This window comes from Mus caroli, unplaced genomic scaffold (genome assembly GCF_978045245.1).
Source record: "Mus caroli unplaced genomic scaffold, Mus_caroli_1 scaffold_12, whole genome shotgun sequence".
Taxonomy (NCBI): Eukaryota; Metazoa; Chordata; class Mammalia; order Rodentia; family Muridae; genus Mus; species Mus caroli.
Genome location: NW_028227267.1, coordinates 118601570 through 118621529, shown reverse-complemented (window position 1 = coordinate 118621529; position 19960 = coordinate 118601570). Strand labels below are relative to the sequence as shown.

At 44.4% G+C, this 19960-nt stretch overlaps 1 protein-coding gene across 1 annotated transcript in view; it reads left to right on the top strand.

Moving 5' to 3' along the window:
• Window positions 1-19960, top strand: part of Slc15a1 (solute carrier family 15 member 1) — a 44491-nt gene that overhangs the window by 18266 nt on the left and 6265 nt on the right. Inside the window, exons 6-19 of the mRNA XM_021181978.3 lie at window positions 105-204; window positions 496-586; window positions 2310-2393; window positions 4734-4816; window positions 5856-5942; window positions 6454-6543; window positions 8082-8126; window positions 8253-8285; window positions 8369-8457; window positions 10161-10242; window positions 11458-11577; window positions 12965-13114; window positions 14811-14860; window positions 19743-19850. Of these exons, the coding sequence (XP_021037637.2) occupies window positions 105-204; window positions 496-586; window positions 2310-2393; window positions 4734-4816; window positions 5856-5942; window positions 6454-6543; window positions 8082-8126; window positions 8253-8285; window positions 8369-8457; window positions 10161-10242; window positions 11458-11577; window positions 12965-13114; window positions 14811-14860; window positions 19743-19850 (1212 nt within the window). The remainder of the gene's footprint in view (window positions 1-104; window positions 205-495; window positions 587-2309; window positions 2394-4733; window positions 4817-5855; window positions 5943-6453; window positions 6544-8081; window positions 8127-8252; window positions 8286-8368; window positions 8458-10160; window positions 10243-11457; window positions 11578-12964; window positions 13115-14810; window positions 14861-19742; window positions 19851-19960) is intronic.

Here is a 19960-nt window from a genome sequence, read left to right as displayed (position 1 = left end):
TCCATGCATTTGGTACTGCGCTTAGTCCTTGTAAGGAGACTACAGAGGGGGAGGGGCCTTCCTGAGGACTTCCCACCTTGGTCTTAAACCATGTCTTTCCCCAGAGCACTGTCCATGATTGGCCTGGCCCTGATAGCCCTTGGTACAGGAGGAATCAAGCCCTGTGTGTCTGCGTTTGGTGGCGATCAGTTTGAAGAGGGTCAGGTAAGACCGTGACTGCATGAGCCAGTCAGTGACTAAAGCAGTCTAGTGATGGAATCCCTGGAGCATCAGTCCTGGCTCCGTCCTGGATCGTGAGTCCCAGCTCAGTCCTAGATCGTGAGTCCCATCTCCGTCCTGGATCTCGAGCTCTGTCTCCCTCCTAATCTTTCCCAGGATGCTTGAAAGTAGGATACTGACCAAACAAAGTCAGAAGTGAGCTGGGTTCTGGGCCCCACCATCTCCCATGATTCCCAGTGAGGTTGTAGTAACCTAACTGTGTCCCTCCTGTGACAGGAAAAACAGCGAAACCGGTTCTTTTCCATCTTTTATTTGGCTATCAACGCGGGAAGCCTGCTCTCGACGATCATCACTCCCATACTCAGAGGTAAGAACCATCTATTAAGAGCTTGGATTTTCTCTTATTGATTAGAGAAAGTCAGGTTAAAAGGCTAAATCCTCTGGATGTGGTGGCGCACAGCTTTGGTCATAGAATTGGGGAGGCAGAAGAAGATGGATCCTTGTAAGCTGGAGACCAGCCTGCTCTGTATAGTTCCAACCCAGCTAGAGCTACTTAGTGAAACCCTGTCCCCAAACAAACAAAACAAAACAGGCTTAGTCCTTGTCCTTTGCTTTTATTTAATGGCCCAGCTGCAGCACATGCTGGGATAGTTGTCAAAATCTAAACCGTAAACTTCTTTCTCCCATGCTTCCCCCCTTCCAACCTTTCTTGACTCCCTGGGTGACAGGAAACTTCTCACATCGTTTTTAAATTTTTTAAAAAAGATTTATTTATTATTATATGTAAGTACACTGTAGCTGTCTTCAGACACACCAGAAGGCGGCGTCAGATCTCATTTCAGATGGTTGTGAGCCACCGTGTGGTTGCTGGGATTTAAACTCAGGACCTTCGGAAGAGCAGTCAGTGCTCTTAACCGCTGAGCCATCTCTCCAGCCCCACGTCGGTTTTTAATATTTAAACCTTTACATGGGGAAAGACACCATTGACAACATTTGGGAAGACATATTGCAGGCTATGGTTGACTTTTGGCCTTCTGCTCTTGTTCCTCATGATGTTTGAGAGAGTTGGGAAGACATAAGAAACTGAATATGTGTCAAACGTTTCTATCACTTCATTAGTGGGGAACTGGAACGCCATTGCAATCTGTTCAAGCAAGGATTTGGCTGAAAGTGCTCAGTGCCTGGGGGACAGGGTCTTCTTTGTCATGAATGGGAATCATGCTTACAGTTATGGACAAGAAATGTTTACACAAACATCATTTTTCCCATGGTTAAGTTTTTTTTTCTCTATAAAGTAGTGGAATAGCTAGTTAAAGAGCAGACCAAAGTCCCTGTGGGATCCAATCCGGGGATCCTCTGTTGCCTTTACAAAGCCCTAATGCTTTTCCTTACCAAGATGAAGATATCAGGGAGCTAAGAGTACCCTCCATCAGAGGATGGCAAATTGCGGGTCTGGTCCAGATTGATTCTCCTGTGAAGGCAGAGTTGAGGAGCCAAAGCCTAAAATACTTACTGTCTAGCCCTTCCTTAGCTCATGATGCGTAGCTGTCGTGCATATGGGACACTTACAATAGTGAATGGGAGTGTCAGCTTTAATTCACTGAGTCCCACATGCTGGACTTAGAGTGTCCAGGTCACATTTATCTCCATAAGTTAGAAAATTCACAGCCTTTGAGATGGCTGAGCTGGTAAAGGTGCTTGCTGCTAATCCTGACAATCTGAGTTTGATTCCTGGACCCACATACTGGATAGAGAGAACTATATCCTGCAAGTTGTCCTCTGACCTCTTAATGCACTCCATCCATACACACAGACACACAGACAGAGAGAGAGAGACAGACAGACAGACAGACAGACCGAATAATAAATAAATAAACAAACAAACAAACAAACAAATAAATACTTAAAAAGAAAATCCTTTGACTGGTTTGCTCAGTTGGCCATGGCATCAGTGACATTAAGACATCAGCTAAGTAAGTCCAGAACATTGAGTAAAAACAGCATAATACAATCAGTGGAGGGTGTTTAAAAATGGGAGCAATAAGTGCATTAACAAAAATACAATGCATTTTATTATTATTTCTCCTCAGTTCAACAGTGTGGAATCCACAGTCAACAAGCTTGTTACCCACTGGCCTTCGGGGTTCCGGCGGCTCTCATGGCTGTTGCCCTAAGTGAGTAGATCAGTTGGGCTGGCACAAGCCCATGTCCAAATCAGGCTGTGTATTTATCATGGCTAGTTTGTCACAGTCCATGTACCAAGTTGTAATGAAAAGTATCGCAAAGACCTGCCACTGTGCATTTGACATGCTCTCCCTCAAAGAGAGGAGAAAGTGGGGTGGCCATGTTATATGGGAAATGAGATCTCAAAGTGCTTTGAAGGAGCATCAGTGAGTTGGGCATTTGGATCCATCCAAGCAGGTGAGCAGAGGTGGAAGAGGCTGCTAGCATGCTAAGCCAGGAACTGAAAGCTTTTTCACTCATTGATATGCATCATCTGTGGCTTGAGTAAACAAATACCAATCTGGTTCAATGGCCATTGAATGCTCCTGCTGGAATCTAACCTCCATTATCCATCATCCCAAGGGTTTCTACTAGAATCCTTTCCTGCTAGGAGGACTGTATTACATAATAGTTATATTCATTTGCATATGGGTTTTATATCAATGGCTTCTTAGATTTCTTCATAGATTAATGTGCAGAATGGCAAGTTTCATTATGACAATTTTACACATAGTTATCACTGTATCTTTTTCATGTTCATGTTCCACTATCTATCCCAGCCCTTCCTCATCCTTCTTGCTGCTCTCCTTCCTGCACAGAAGATAGTAGTGTCCTCTGCTTTCAGAAGATAGATAGATAGATAGATAGATAGATAGATAGATAGATAGATAGATAGATGATAGATGATTGGTGAATAGATGAGATACATAGGAAATAGATGATTAATTGATTGATTGATGATAGATGACTAGATAGATGACTAGATAGATGATAGGTAGATAAGATGATAGATAGGTATATAGATAAGATGATAGATAGATAGATAGATAGATAGATAGATAGATAGATAGATAGATGATAGAAGAGAGATGATAGATAGAAAATAGATGTTAGCTACATGATAGATAGGTGATTGCTGGATGATAGATGATTTTAAATAGATAGATAGATAGATAGATAGATAGATAGATAGATAGATAGATAGATAGATAGATAGATAGATGATAGGTGATTGATTAATGATAGATGAGCAAATAAATAGATGATAGGTAGATAAATGATAGATAGATAGATATGATAGAGAGATGATAGATAGGTAGATAGATAGAGACAGATAATAGAATCTAGATTCCATACATATGCATATAGTATGCTCACATATGGTTTTGAACATTTTTTTGTTTGTTGTTGTTGTTTTAAGATATACAAAGAGGTAACCTGGGGTGTTCTAAATTGAAAGTGTGAGATGAACCTGTCCTGTGGTCCCCTCAAGTCTCCATGGCTTCTGCATATTTTCCCCAGGTTTGGTTTTTAGGTCTTGCCAGGATCAACTAGAACCATTTTCACCTTTTTTCTCATATTGAAACAACTCTGCTTTGTGTTTGATGTTACGCAAGTGCAGCCCTCTCACCCCTGTCCTATATGTCTTCTCTCATAATTCTTCAAACATGGCCCTGCTCTTCTAAGGGCTCATGCATGCTTCTCCTCTCGATGATGAGCAGAGAGTGGCACTTCAGGTGTATTCTCATTTTATCTTGCAAGTCATTCTTAAGAGAAAGATTCTACTTCTTATGAAAGTCTGTGGGCATCTACAGCTCTTCTAGACATTTCTATGTTAGAATTAGGCTTTAGTTTATCCAAAAGGTGAAGGGTTAAGAAGCTGGCAAAGAGAAATGCTGGCTCAGCCTGTTGGGACGCTTCACCACAGGCTTATAAGGGCACAGCACAAGTCAGTGAGCCGTGAAGGACATCTCTAATACAGGTCAGAAATCGGAGAGATCCCTGAGAGCAAGTGGCTGCCAAGGCCTTGGCCTTCTCAACAGGGGAAAGCAAGTGATCCATCCATGCCCTTAAGTCATCAAATTGTGGCTGGGAGATCGAAAGACCTAGTGTAGGGTCTGATTCATCCGTTCAATACCTTTCTCCTGAATCTTAGGAGCAGGAAGAAAATTCCTCATTGTCTTTGTAGAATGATGTATTCTTATGACATGCAGAGGCAACTATGGCCTTTGTCTTCCTTTAAGTAGCTAGGACTTGTGTTTAAACAGCTTTGCCAAGTCTAGGAGCCTCCTCATGAGGAGATTGACGGAGGTGGTAGGCTTTAGCTCAGGCTTCCTGACCCTCAGAGGCCCTGGTGGTCTCTAGAGTCAGAAACAGGTCTTCATCTGTGAGGATGGAGACAAGTCTATAAGCAGTCTCATGCCTCCCACCAAGGAGACCATGCAGATAAATGAGCATCTTTCAGACCACAGGGAACTCTATAGTGATGCCTCTTCTTCTGCCCTGTGCAGTTGTGTTTGTCCTTGGCAGTGGAATGTACAAGAAGTTCCAGCCCCAGGGCAACATCATGGGCAAAGTGGCCAAGTGCATTGGTGTAAGTGTTCCTCCCTCTCCCTCCCTGTCCCCTCCCCCTTCCCTTCCCTTGCCCCTCCATCCCCCTCTCACTCACTCTCCCTCCTCCTCCCTATCTCCCTCCCATCCTCCTCCACCCTCCTCTCACTCATTCCCCCTCCCCCTCCACTTCCTTCCCCTTCCTCTCCCTTTCCCCTCCATCCTCCTCTCATTCCCTCCTCCTTCCCCTTCCCCGTCTTCTTCTCCCTCCCCCTTCCCCCCTCTTCTGTCTCCCACCCTCCCTCTCACTGAATCACTCCAGAACTTCCCTCTAACTTCCACCTTCTTTAAATCAAAATTCAGTTTTTTTTTTAATATTTTATTTATTATATGTAAGTACACTGTAGCTGTCTTCAGACACACCAGAAGAGGGAGTCAGATCTCATTACAGATGGTTGCGAGCCACCATGTGGTTGCTGGGATTTGAACTCTGGACCTTCGGAAGAGCAGTCGGGTGCTCTTACCCACTGAGCCATCTCACCAGCCCCCAAAATTCAGTTTTAAAAAAAGAGAAAAAAAAATCAACAGTTTTGATTTTTCTCCTTAAAATTACATTTTGAGGGTACTTGGGTGTTTTGTCTTTATAAAACTTACCAAATAGACCCTGGTGGTGGTAATGACATACACCTTTAATTCCAGCAGAGGCATAAAGGGGCAGAGACAGGTGGATCTGTGTTCAAGGCCAGCCTGGTCTACAATGCAAGTTCCAGGACAGCCAGGGCCACACAGAGAAACCCTGCTGGGGTTGGGGGTGGATTTTTACATATTTTGTTTTTACTTGTTAATTCACTGCTAGAAAACAAAACTGCACATGTATTTGTTCATTTCTACTGACCATGCTTCTCTAGGCAGACTGGAGGGCAAACTGCTGGAAGGAGACTCCAGCCCAGGCAAACAGGATCCACCAGTGAAAAATGTGCCATTCTCCCATGGCACACCTTTAGAAGGGAATTCATTGAAACATGTTTTTCTGAGGTAGCTGATTCTCTCTTAAAATTTAAATATTTTTTTCTTTCCTCCAGTTTGCCATCAAAAACAGGTTTCGGCACCGAAGTAAGGCATTTCCCAAGAGGGAGCACTGGTTGGACTGGGCTAAAGAGAAATACGACGTAAGTCATATTCCTACAGCAGTGGTCCTAGCTACTCCAGGAAATGGGCATGAGAGGAAAGGACAGTGCAGAGGGTTAGCACGTGGGCAGTACCCTCGGCCACGTCCTCTGAGCATTTAATAGCATGTGGAACACAAGTGCTCTGAAAAGACTTTAAAAGGATGGTTATCACTTATTGGGAAGCAACATGACGCCCTCATAGCTGCTCACTTGGGTCATCTTCTGTTAGGTGTAGGCCATGAGATCACATGACTTCAGTTTGAACAGAGAAGGGCTGGGTGGTGATGACCGACCTTGAGACTAACGGGTTAGGGAGCTGTGGTGGCTGGCCTCCCACACAGCTACTCTTGCTCCGTGGCCACCTGTTTAGAATGTCTGGTTTCCTAGAGAAACCCGCGCTCGCATCCTTTAGACTGAATCGTCACCTCCCAGCTAGATGCAAACATCCCCACTTGGCAGCAGAGCAGCAAATGCTGTTGACTGCAGCCCTGGCTGATTTGTCTACCTGCAGGAGCGGCTCATCTCACAGATTAAGATGGTCACGAAGGTGATGTTCCTGTACATCCCACTCCCCATGTTCTGGGCCTTGTTTGACCAGCAGGTAATGCCTCTTGTTTGATCAGAATGTAGTTAAGTACTGCTATGTGCCCAGCTATGCTGGGTGTTCAGCTCCTAAACACCCAGTAATTTTTGGCATCTTACTGAGTTTATTGGTTAGAATGTATCCTGAAAGGATCCACTCACGTGTCTATTGTGAATCAGTGAAGACAGTGAGGTTTGTTTCCGTAGGGTAACCCTGGGGAGATTTCTTCAAAGAGCACCTAGGACCCTTGTCGATCACAACTGAGGGCAGAGAGAGTTTGTTCTATTGACCCAGCAAGGTCAAAGGTGTTGCCTTTGAAGAGACTTGTGGACTGTTCTAATTAACAGGGGCTTGATTCAAGTCTCCCACTTTAAAATGGAATACTCAAACCAGAAGTGCCCTACAGAATCGTAAATGACTGTACACAAGTTCTTGTACTTGAAGCAGTTCCTGACAAGATCAGACCTGTGGCTCTGGACTTTCCTTTTAATTGTTAAAACATCCACACACATATACAGTGTCTTTTATCATACACATTCACCATTACCTCCTTCCAACTGCCCTATGCCATGTCCCTCCTAACTTCACATTCTACTTGACTGCTGTGATTCTAACCTAAGTCCAGTTAGCACATAGATACGATGCCATCTATAGGACACACCCTGGAGTCCTGCACACTCCTGTCAGACAACCCAGTGCACAGTACTCACAAGTCAAAGCAAGGAGACTCTGCTTCTTCTAGAGACCGAGCGCAAGCGTGTGTTATGCACAGATAGGATTACTGGAAGGCTAGGCGATCCATGGAGAACGTTTGAGCAAGCACATATTCCTTGTCTGTAGTATGAAGTATGCAGCAGCCTAGCAAGGGCAAAGTAGCCACCTTGAGTATGGAAAGAGCCTAACTGGGGTCAGACTTGCACTCAGAATGCAGGCATTGCTGGTAGCTGGGTGATGTTGGCTAATCACTTGGAACCCTTCTGATCATGTTTGTCCTACTCACCTACCTCTGCTGTGAGGCCCAAATCAGACATTCCATACAAAGTCCCCGATGACTGGTACAAACTCAAGAGTCGAACAGGGGCAGGGTGGCCACTTCCCATGGGGAGCTGATGGATTTATATTGATCCATTAAGCATTTAGTCTTCCATAAAAATCATCACATCGTGTAAGAGACAGATGAACTGTAATTAGGCTGCCTTGATTTAAGACCACTACTATCTTTATGATAAAACATTTAAAGCCCCTCCCTGGCTTTCTTTACCATTGTAATATTCTAGATACTGACACCAGCACCTGTAGAACACAGGGCCCTGATGAGCTTACCCTGAGAGGTGGTACCATGTAATCACACAGTTTTATATCTCCCGAGGACAGCTCTGTCTCAGGGGTCCTTCACGAAGCCCAGGATGTGCCACTGGCTTTTGTCTTCCTAGAACTGTGACAGAGCCGAGAGGCAGATTAGAGATTTCAGTCCTGATTTAGAAGGTTTGCTAGTGGATTATCACATCCTAAAAAGCCACTTCCTCCATGACACAATCAATGTGTTCATTTTTTAGGGTTCCAGATGGACACTGCAAGCAACAACCATGAATGGGAAAATTGTAAGTTTGCCTGTCCTGGTCTGTCCCCCTTCCTGGTCATCACCGCCCTGCTTTAGTCCCTCAGTCCTTTCTTCTTCCCTTCCATGGTTTTTTTCTTTCAGTAAGACTTTGCCTCCTCTTTTTTAGGGAGCAATTGAAATTCAGCCGGACCAGATGCAGGTAGGAGAAAGGCTCGGCTCACTTTCCAAAGCCCATGTGTTCCCTGTGGTTGCATTAAAGACCCCTCTCCACTTCCTCTGCAGACAGTGAATGCCATCCTGATTGTCATCATGGTCCCCATTGTGGACGCTGTGGTGTACCCGCTCATTGCAAAATGTGGTTTCAACTTCACGTAAGTAGCTGTTTGGCTTGGGTTGACTGAGATGCAGTTGGTAGCTGTTTGGCTTGGGTTGACTGAGATGCAGTTGGTAGCTGTTTGGCTTGAGTTGACTAAGATGCTGTTGGTGGCTGTTTGGCTTGAGTTGACTAAGATGCTGTTGGTGGCTGTTTGGCTTGAATTGACTGAGATGCTATTGGTCCAGGGCCTCATAAATGTTCTGCTTCCAGAAGCTCCGACGGAGGTGATGGCACATTTATTTATTTTATTTTTGCAGTACTGGCAATTGAACCTAGTGGATTTCACACATGCCAGACAAATATTCTTCTACTGACATAGAACACCAGCCCTCTTTTTCCTTTCTATTTTGAGACAAGGCTGGCCCTAAATTCACCCTGCAGCCTAGTTAGACATTGAACTTGCAAAACACCCAAGTAGATAGGATTATAGGCCTATGCTACCGGACTTGGCTGATGATGAAATTTTCAAAGTAATAAATTTAGAAATATTGGGGGATGGGAGATATCTCACTGGGTAAGAGTGCTTGCTGTGCAAGCATTAAGACCCAAGTTCAGATCCCTAGGACCCATGTAAAAGGCCAGGCATGGCAGTGTGCATCTGCAACTTCCGAGGCAGGGGACAGAGATGGGCAGATCCCTGGAGCTGCTGGCTAGCCAGCTTAGCCAAACATGGTGAGCTACAGGTTCAATGAGAAAACCGGCCTTGTGAAAGTAAAATGGACAGGGACAGAAGACATCTGACATCCTCTGGCCTCCCCATGTGCACACATGGGCCTGTACATATCCATACACATTTGTATACAGCATACACGCATGCACACACACACACACAGCTTTAAAAAGAGATGTCTGTATGCAATGCCTCTGAAAATGCCCTTTAAAATAAATAAAAATGCTATTAATGGAAGCCTGAATACATTAGCTGTGATCATAGGATTTTTAGGAGTTGAATGTGAAAGTGTGAATAGGCATTCTCTTTGACCCCACTAGTCTGGTCATGAGTAGTGACAGAGAGGGACTCAGACATGGCTCAATGGTTAGGAATGCTTGCTTCTCAAGCACACAGACCACAGTTTCCCCCCCAGCATCCACACGGAGCAGTTCACAAAGGCTGTGACTCCAGCTCCCGGGGATTTGGCATCTTCTTCTGGCTTCTGAGAGCACCCTCATATGCATGTGTGCATACACTGAGAGCACCCTCACATGCATGTGTGCATACACTGAGAGCACCCTCACATGCATGTGTGCATATACTGAGAGCACCCTCACATGTATGTGTGCATATACTGAGAGCACCCTCACATGTATGTGTGCATATACTGAGAGCACCCTCACATGCATGTGTGTATATACTGAAAGCACCCTCACACACGTGTGCATACACTGAGAGCACCCTCACATGCATGTGTGCATACACTGAGAGCACCCTCACATGTATGTGTGCCTATACTGAGAACACCCTCACATGTATGTGTGCCTATACTGAGAGCGCCCTCACACTCATTGTGGGCATATACTCACACTGACATCCATACATAAAATCCTAAAACAATAAGAACACCACCAGCAGCTTCCAATACAGCTGTCTTTGCAGGGAAGCCAAGGGGATGTGAGGTGAGGAGGATTTTCCTTTAGGGTTTACTCTTGGTTCATCTGGGGGATGCAGGCTGGGGTTCACTTTCCTCTCGTCTGCATCAGATCCCTGAAGAAGATGACTGTTGGGATGTTCCTGGCGTCCATGGCCTTTGTGGTGGCTGCAATTGTGCAGGTGGAAATCGATGTGAGTCTTCTCCTGGGCTCAGCATCTCCCTTCTCTGGGCTGGGAGGATTAGAGGAGACTAGGGGAAACTCCCCATATGCAGCAGGAATTCCTGGAGTAAAAACAGTACAGGGAGGGGGTGGGGCAAAATAGTCCATCAGTTAGTGCAGCGAGTGGGCGACGGCTAGGTCAGAGCTAATGGGCGGGCTTCGGTATGAGAAAAGTCTAGGCGAGTGACTCCACCTGTGCTACGGTCTCTGTAATGGGGGATGAGTTCATGGAATTGCTTCCAGCTCAGACTTGGTGAGAAGCTTGTCACAAACGGGCACTTGGGAAATGCATAAACTGTCATCCTCACAGGGGATCACATTTTGGGTTCTGATATCTCTACAAAGGGATAATTCCTAAACGGATCCTAATACCTGCTGGGTGAATCTGTGCTAAGCCAGCCCAGTGCTGCCTGCAGGAAATAAGGCCTTAGTTCTTGAAGGCAGGGACTGTGTGGCCCATAAAACTAGAGGAGACTCTCTTTCTCTGTCTTCTCTCTCTCTCTCTCTCTCTCTCTCTTCCTCCTCCTCTGTCTCTGTCTCTGTCTGTCTGTCTGTCTGTCTGTCTCTCTCTCTCTCTCTCTCTCTCTCTCTGTGTGTGTGCCTCACTCTATGTGTCTCTGGTCTCTGTCTTTCTGTCTCTTGCATGCATACACACACACACAATTCATCACGGTGAACAAATTGTAAGTGAATTTTCCCATCTTAGCCATGTCTAAGCATACAGCTTAGTGCAGCTCCCTTTACTGGGTAACCCTCACAACACATGCTTCCAGAAGTCCCCCATCTTCCCAAACCAACCTCTGCACCATTCAATGCCAACTCTCTGATCTGTCTCCCCAAGGCCCTGGCAGGCCTCATTCTACCATCTATCTCTAGGATGCTGCTCCAGGCAAACTGCATGGCCACGATCACAGAGCATTTACCCTTTGATGATTGGCTTATTTTATAGTGCCCTCAAGGTTCACCCTTTTTAGAGGATATAAAAAGATTCCCTTTGTTTTTAAGGCTAAATAAAGTTCTATTGCCATGCAGTGTGACCAGTGGGCTGAGCCAGGTGTTTGGCACATGGCTCTGGATGAGCTGTAGATCTCAGAGGAAAATGTCTCCAGGGCTGAGGTGACAATGACAGTCCATGGGAGTCCTCACTGTGGAACTCTTCTCTCTCTCTCTTTTTTTTTTTTCTCAGAAAACTCTTCCAGTCTTCCCTGGTGGAAATCAAGTCCAAATTAAGGTCCTGAACATCGGAAACAATAACATGACCGTGCATTTTCCTGGAAATAGTGTGTCGCTTGCCCAAATGTCTCAGGTAAGTAGGAGAAACAGGACCTTGTACCCACCCGACTTGTAACACAGCTCGGAGGAGCTGTTCTTATTGGTCCTTGTATAGACCCCAAAGGCAGTCCAAGATCAGCACATGTCCATGTCCACCTCATAACGCTTTCTAAACCCGTGGGCCTCTAACTTGAGTGTGGGTACTGATCACTCTGGCACTTTCATCAGCAGGGGTGCTGATATTTCTGAGGAGATTTAGAGACTCTACAGACAATTCTTTGTAGCTGTAAATTAAGAGTGTGCTACTGGCACTTTTTATATAGAAGCCAGAGGTACTGGCACTCAGTCTCCAAGCCAAGAGTTTGCTGTCCTCGTATATACAGTGACTCTGTAGAAAACCTTGCTCTGGAGGTCATTGCCCTTGACCTCTGGTTTCCAGCCTTGAGTCTGGTCACATGGAGAGCCTTGGGGTCTTAACCCCAGGGGTGTGGGTTCATATTCTCTCATTCCTGACCTACCACAGTCGGAGCAGTGAACTTCGACCTTGACAAGCTGATGACCTTGAAGAAGGAGTTAGAAGTCTGACTCCTGGTCAGGGCAGCCCAGTATTGATTTCACCAGAACTTTGGCTTTTCCTTTGGTGTGTGTGTGTGCGTGTGTGCCTGCGTGCATTGCCTATATATATGCCTGTTCACCATATATGTACCTGGTGCTCTCAAAGGCTGGAAGAGAACATCAAGTCCCTTGGAATTATAGGTAGTTGTAATTCACCATGTGAATTGCTAGAATTGAACCTAGGTCATCTGGAAGAGCAGATACTCAACTGTTGAGACATCTCTCTAGCCCCAGTCCTCTGGTACTATTCTGTATTATAGTACTAGACATATAGCATTATATAATATACTATATAGTGCTAGATGTATACTTATAGCATTATATACTATATATAATATACTATATTTACAGCACTATATAGTATACTATATATATGTAGTATATTTATCTTCTATATAGTACTGTACTATATATATAGTATAATATAGCACTATATTTACAATACTATATATTATACTGTATATAGTATAAAATAGTATATTTATAGTATAGTACTATACTATAGTACTATATAGTATATTATAGTATACATAGTATACTATAGTATACTTATAGGACTATAAATGATGTTCACAGCATGTGTTTTCCCTATGGAAAATAAAATTACAGTATAGTTCCTGTGGCAATCTACAAAGAACCGTATGACAGTGTCTTCAGGGTAGGAGGCCAGGTCTTAAGTCCCTACAAGGTATTTTTGATGTGTATGACCATGAACTTGGCAACACAGGATGCTATCTACTATGACATGACAGCGTCCAAACACACAGTGCTAACTCTGCCTCCTGCCTTCTTTCCCCCATCTCCAGACAGACACGTTCATGACTTTCGATATAGACAAGCTGACAAGCATAAACATATCTTCCTCTGGATCCCCAGGAGTCACCACAGTAGCTCATGATTTTGAGCAGGGTCACCGGCACACCCTTCTAGTTTGGAACCCCAGTCAATACCGTGTGGTAAGTTCTGAACACTACAGATGTCTCTTGGCTATTTGCAATATCGGAGACACAGCTTTAAAAGTGCTTTAGGCTTTATTTTACATGTATGAGTGTTTTATCTGCATGTACATATGTGTACTACATGGGTGTTTGGTGTCTGAGGTCAGAGAGGGCATCAGATCCCCAGGAACTGTAGCTACAAATAGTTATGAATTATATTGTATGTGCTGGGAATTGGACCCAGGTCCTCTGCAAAATGAGCCAGTGCTCTTAACCACTGAGACATCTCTGCAGCCACAGGGCACAGCTTTTTACTGGCGTGGCTTTGGCTTTGCTTTACCGATATTGAGCACTGCTTTAGGTAATTTCAAACTCTTGAAGAGCACAGACATTTGACTCCCAGTGAAGGTCTGGCTGGTGGGGAAGGAGGATTACTGTTAATGACGATGCAAAAAGAAAAGTAGGAACCAGGTGTGGTGGTCCATACCTTTTTTTTTTAAACAGCTCTCAGGAAGCAGATGCTGGCCTGGACTGTATAGGAAGACCCTATCTTAGCTAGGCACCTTAGATTCCAGCACTCGGGAAGAAGATATAGGAGGGACTCTTTGAGTTTCAGGCTGGCCAGGATTACACAGGGGAAACTTGTCTGAAAACAAAAACAAAAACATGTTAAAATATAAAGGTAAATAAATAATAACTGTGTTATGAGCGTGCACCCATGCTCATGTGTGTATGTACGGTTCCATGTGTATATGTAATTCACATGAATGTATATGTACATTCTCAGACTTTGAGGTAAAGTGCTTAACATATCATTAATTGTATTAATTGTTAAATGTGCACTTATAAAGGTATGGCATGTATACCAGATACAAGGAATAAAATACACATGAAATACTACCTGACAAAATGAAGACGTCTAGGTGCGTCATTTGGTACAAGAAGAGTTGATCTGAATAAAGGAACTTCGGGCAATCTGCCAGGGGATTCGAGTGAGGACTTAAGAAAAAAACTCAACGTGCGCTTAATGTTCTCAGCCATTTGCTTAACAAGGAAGCTCTTGGGTGGCTTGTTCTATCGGGTGTATGCGGCCTGTGGCCCACAGGTTGACACACCCCAGCAAAGCTGTAAATGTGGCCTAGCAAAAACATGCTTGTGAGATTAATTTCCCAGTGGTTTTCCTGACTCATCTGTACAGTGGTCAAACATGAACTCTGTATTAACCATACAGTGTTGCCATGTCCGAAGGTCAGACCATCTAACCTGTCAGAGAGTCATTCCCTTTGGAGCCACTGGCAATCAAGGATCTATAACAGGGAAATGTGTGTTAGCCTGGAGGGAAACCAAGAAGGAAGAAGTAGAATCTTATCTCCCAGGACAAGGGGCAGTATGGTGCACTCAAAGTCTAAAGTGCTACTGTGAACTGATCCTAATCAGCTAAGCGCCAGGACACTTTATTTATCTGCTTATTTATTGTATGTGCATGTGTGTTTATCTACGCACATGATGGGCACATAAGAGAGCAATGGACCCATGACGTGTGGTGCATGTACAGAGGTGAGAGGAAAACTGTGTGAAGTGGAGTCTCCCCTCCCACCTTGTCAAGGTGAACTCAGAGGGTCAGACTTACACAGTAGGTGCCTCACACACTGAGCCATCTCTCCGGCTTAGAAACATTCTTATATTATTTCTTCTCTCTCTCTCTCTCTCTCAGGTAAAAGATGGTCTTAACCAAAAGCCAGAGAAAGGGGAGAACGGAATCAGGTATGGAGATTTCTTTTGAAACTGGTTCTCCTCGCATCTAACCGAGCTTAACACATTCCTTTAACCAAGCCCAGTGGTGACAAGGGTGTGAAAGTGTCAAGAGTGTACCAAGAATACACAATGGGATCAACCAACGTAATTCATAACTTAGAGAAGAAAGTCCACATCATATTTATTATCAACTGGTGTGGAAAAATAAGCTATAGAATTCAGCATTCATTCATGACACAAATAATGTTAGCCTTTACCTGGTCACTAAGTGTCTAGTTAGTTAGCTACAGTGTCAGGGCATCAACGGTCCTCCCTGGGGACCACTTTTCCCTCTGGGACCTACCAGGAGCACATGCTCTGCAGTCCCTCCAGACACTGTCCTCCTAGTTCCTCTGGCTGGAGGTCCAAGATCAAGGTCCCTGAAGCCTGGTCTCTTCTGAGGCCTTCCTTCTTGGTTGATTGTTGATAGCCATCTTTTTCTCTCTGTGTGTTTGCATCCTAATCTCTTCATGTAAGGACACCAATCAGTCATGTCAGGTTAAGCCCCCCACCCTCACCCCAACAGCTTCTTTTCCTTCCTGAGGCCTTTTCTCCAAAGAAAGCCTCGTTTTGAGGTACCATGGTGAGTTTCAAGGGTACAGCTCTCAGTCCATAGTCGTCCTTTTGGATATTAGTAATTGCCCGTCTTGTCCTGTACAAGACATGTGCATGCACTACACACACACACACACACACACACACACACACACACACACACACTCACCTTGTGCCTTGTACTTGACACTGAAATAGAAGCATCTCTGGGGTTTTATTTTGTTCTCGGAACAATATTTTCATTTCTTTAGAAATATTCCCCAATGCTGGAAACTTTGGACAGGGTAGCTCATGATATTTAGGCTATTTGTTTGTTTGTCTGTATGTGTGTGTGTGTGTTTATGTGTGTGTGTTATGTGTGAGTGTGGAGGTCAGAAGACAGTTTCAGGAACCGATTTCATCTTACACATGTAGGTACTCATGGACATCAGACTTGGCAGCAGGTACCTTTCACTACTAAACCAATTTGCCTGCCAAACTTTGAAAAGCTAATTATTTATTTAGTATGTGTGTGGACACGCAACTTAGAGGAGTCACCTCTCTCCTCTCACCCATGGGCTCCAGGGATCAAACTCAAGTCATCAGGCTTAGCAACGTCCAACTTTAACTGTTGCGATATCTCACTAGTGTCTAAAAGCTGTGTGTGTGTGTGCATGTGCATGCGTGTGCATTGTGCATGCGTGTAGCTCCCAGAAGTCAACTCTCACATGCTGTTCTTCAGAGATCCATGCTGTTTCCTAAGACAGAGCAGCTCATGGCACCTGGGATGTGCTGATCAGGAGAACTGACCAGTGAGCCCCCCTGGGTTATGTCTGTCTCTGCCCCCAATGCTTTAAGGTTACAAATGTGCTAAAGATTGAACTGGGGTGCTCCTGCTTTTAAGGGAGGGGCTCTACTGACTGAGTTATCGCTTCACCCCCTAAAAATCTTTGATAGAATATTGAGGAAAGAGATGAATGGCATTGGGGACATGTTGACCCCTCCCATCGTGAATATGGAAATAGGCAGGTCAGAATTGCTTTTCTATTGAGTAGCAACACCAAATCCAAATCCACAAAATCAGACTTTCTGACTAAGGTGTAAATTAAAGGAAGGATATACAAAATTTTCAAGCAAATAAACCTTTGTATCAGTAAGTTGAAAGGTTTAAATTGCTAGCTTGTCTTTTTTTTTTTTTTTTTTTTTTTTTTTTTAAGACAGGGTTTCTCTATGTAGCCCTGGCTGTCCTGGAACTCAGTGTGGAGACCAGGCTGGACTCGAACTCAGAAATCCGCCTGCCTCTGCCTCCCAAGTGCTGGGATTAAAGGCATGCGCCACCACATCCGGCGCTAGCTTGTCATCTTTCTCTTTTAAATAGGCAAGCCTTTAATCAAAAATAGGTTGAGGGGCTGAAGAGACAACTCAGCCATTGTTAAGCGCACTTCCTGCCCCGTGAAGGTGCTGAGCCCAGTCCCAAAACCCACAGCAGGTGGCTGCCAACATCCACACACGTGTGCCATGCACACACACAGGCACATACAGATAGATAAAATAATAAAGTAAGGCCAGATGGTGGTGGCACATACCTTTTTTTTTTTTTTTTTTTTGGTGGTTTTTCGAGACAGGGTTTCTCTGTGTAGCTCTGGCTGTCCTGGAACTCACTTTGTAGACCAGGCTGGCCTCGAACTCAGAAATCCGCCTGCCTTTGCCTCCCGAGTGCTGGGATTAAAGGCGTGCGCCACCACGCCCGGCTGGCACATACCTTTAATCCCAGCACTTGGGAGGCAGTGGCAGGCAGATCTCTTGAGTTCGAGGCCAGCCTGGTCTACAGAGTGAGTTCCAGGACAGTCGGGGCTACACAGAGAAACCCTGTCTTGGAAAAATAAAAATAAATAAATATCTTTTAAAAATTGGTTGATAATTTAACCTTGTTTTCCACTGCATTTTAGCACTGTGTGTCGCTATCTGTTACATCTCCATAGACAGTGTGCTTTTTAGCATGATTTTAAAGAGAATAATATAAAAGTGAATTGTGGCAGGCATATGTTGTTCTGTAATAATGCTATAAATCACATTATATAGCATGTGTCAGATCTATATTTGACTATATTTACATCTGCAGCTCCTGTCTGTTCCCTTGACTACACTGAAGCCTTCCTATGTATAGATACACCATAATCTTTCTACCCATCTCTATTCAAGGAAATTTAGGTTATTCTTAGTTGTTGGTTTGTTTTTTTTTTTTTTGGTTTTTCGAGGCAGGGTTTCTCTGTGTAGCCCTGGATGTCCTGGAACTCACTCTGTAGACCAGGCTGGCCTCGAACTCAGAAATCCGCCTGCCTCTGCCTCCCGAGTGCTGGGATTAAAGGCGTGCGCCACCATGCCCGGCTGGTTTTTTTTTTTTTAAATGACTGTAGTCTGTGTTTTTTACCTATTTCTTTGCATGTATGTAGTTTCTCCATGGAAGTGGTCCTTTTTTTTTTTTTTTAATCACATTCGGTAAAAACATGTTGAATCTGCATTCACTATATATGAATATAGTACCCATGAGGCTAAAAAGTCAGCTCAAGAGTTAAGACTGGGTACCGACTCTGGCTGAAAACCTCAGTGAGGTTCCTAGAACCCAAGTCAAGCAATTCAGCCTCTTAACTCCAGTTCCAAGGCATCTGATGCCCTCTTCTGGCCTCTGAGGGCACCTGCATGTACACACACACACACACACACACACACACACACATGCACCCAATTAACTAAATTAAATGTTGATATGGTGTACTTTAAAAATTATTTGTGTGTATATAGACTGTTTTGTCAATTAATATGTGCATGATGAAACCGTAATATGTTAATCCACTATAAATTCCCTGGCAGGTGCACACACACTTCTCCCCTCCCGCCAAAATGCTCTGGATTCACACACACACACACACACACACACACACAGCCTTCTCTTTTAAAATGCCTTAAACAGCAATGACTGGGCATTTCCAAACCTCCATGTTGCTAATGACTACCCTCTAATATTCCTGAATTATTGCTTACTAAAATCTATATTTCATCTCTGCTCCCCCAGACCCAGTCAATCATTGGAGTGGCCCCTGGAGCCGCACTTCCCCGACTCTGACAAGGCTGTTTTTCTGTCTTACACAGCTCTCATGCCTGCATCCTATTTCTTTCTTGGCATGGTGATTCTAAAACCTTCTTCTGATGGGCCCTTGCCCAGGAAATCTAATGTCCTGCCTCCAACTCCCTGCCCAGCCATTAGCCAATGACAACTTTATTTACCAATTAGAGCCAAATGGGGGCATGGACTCTCAGTGTCTTACAGGCAGACGTGCAGATTCCCGTGTGATTTTGAGAGCCAAATTAACACAAATAGCATTAGAACCAATCTGCAACACTATGGAGCTGGTAAAACTGGCCCTGTGTTTTAGAGATAGAGTTTTCTTTATAGTACTTAACTGTTCATCATTATTGCTTCTTGTTCTACGTATTGGACAATCTGATATGATCTGCCACCTACCTATTGGGTGGGCAATACAAACAGCTGATCTCCCTTAGGGCAGCAATGTGTTCATCCTTAGAGCAGTATAAGAACTTCAGGGTCTTCTACATCACAGAGCATGTAAGGAAACACCTGTGCCATCTGTTCCATGACGTTCTGTATAGTACTAGGAAGACAGGCAGCTCACTTACCTCCTCCTGAGGATTAAGCAAGGGGACTTGCCAAGGCTAGAAGCCTTGGGATGAGGGCCAAGGCCTTTCGGGTACCCATTCCTCTCTGCATTCCAGCAGATGCTGACCGGTACCACTCCAGAGCCACACAGCTCTCCCCCATTGGAGGGCAGTGACTCAGGACAGTCTCTTCTCACTTGGGTTAGCTAGCTTCTTCCTCTCAGATCTTATATCCATTCTCTGCCCCAAGCTCTTGGAGGTAACCAAAATGGCAGGTTCTCTCTTCCCAAGGGAAGCTTTGCTTGTGGCTGTCTTCCAGCAACTTCTATATTTTTGTTCTTCACCTGTTGAGCAGCATAAAAGCATGGCTCCCTTCCAGAAAGAAAGTACTCGGTATCTGTTTCCATGACTACCTAGTGGATTCCCCTAAATACCAGGAGACAAGGCAGCACTTCTGAGCTCTCGGCATGGATAAATTCTCGTAGATAAATTATTTTAAGGGTGTGCCTCATGAGTGGGTGGACAGGAACAACTGTAAGGTAGCTAATTTTGCCTCTAGACCCTAGGAATCTCCCGTATGCATGAGTGCCCTAGGATAAACTATTACATGATTTGGTTAAAGACAGATGGCTTTTTGTTCCAGGTTTGTCAACGCCCTTAACGAGATGGTCACCATCAGAATGAGTGGGAAAGTATATGAAAATGTCACCAGTCACAACGCCAGCAGCTACCAGTTCTTCCCTTCTGGCGAGTGAGTACCTTTACTGGGCAACTTGCTCCCAAATTCAAACCCATCTCATCTTTTTCTTAAGGAAAAAAAAAATGGAGATTTTAACACCAAGAACTATAACCCCTGTTCTT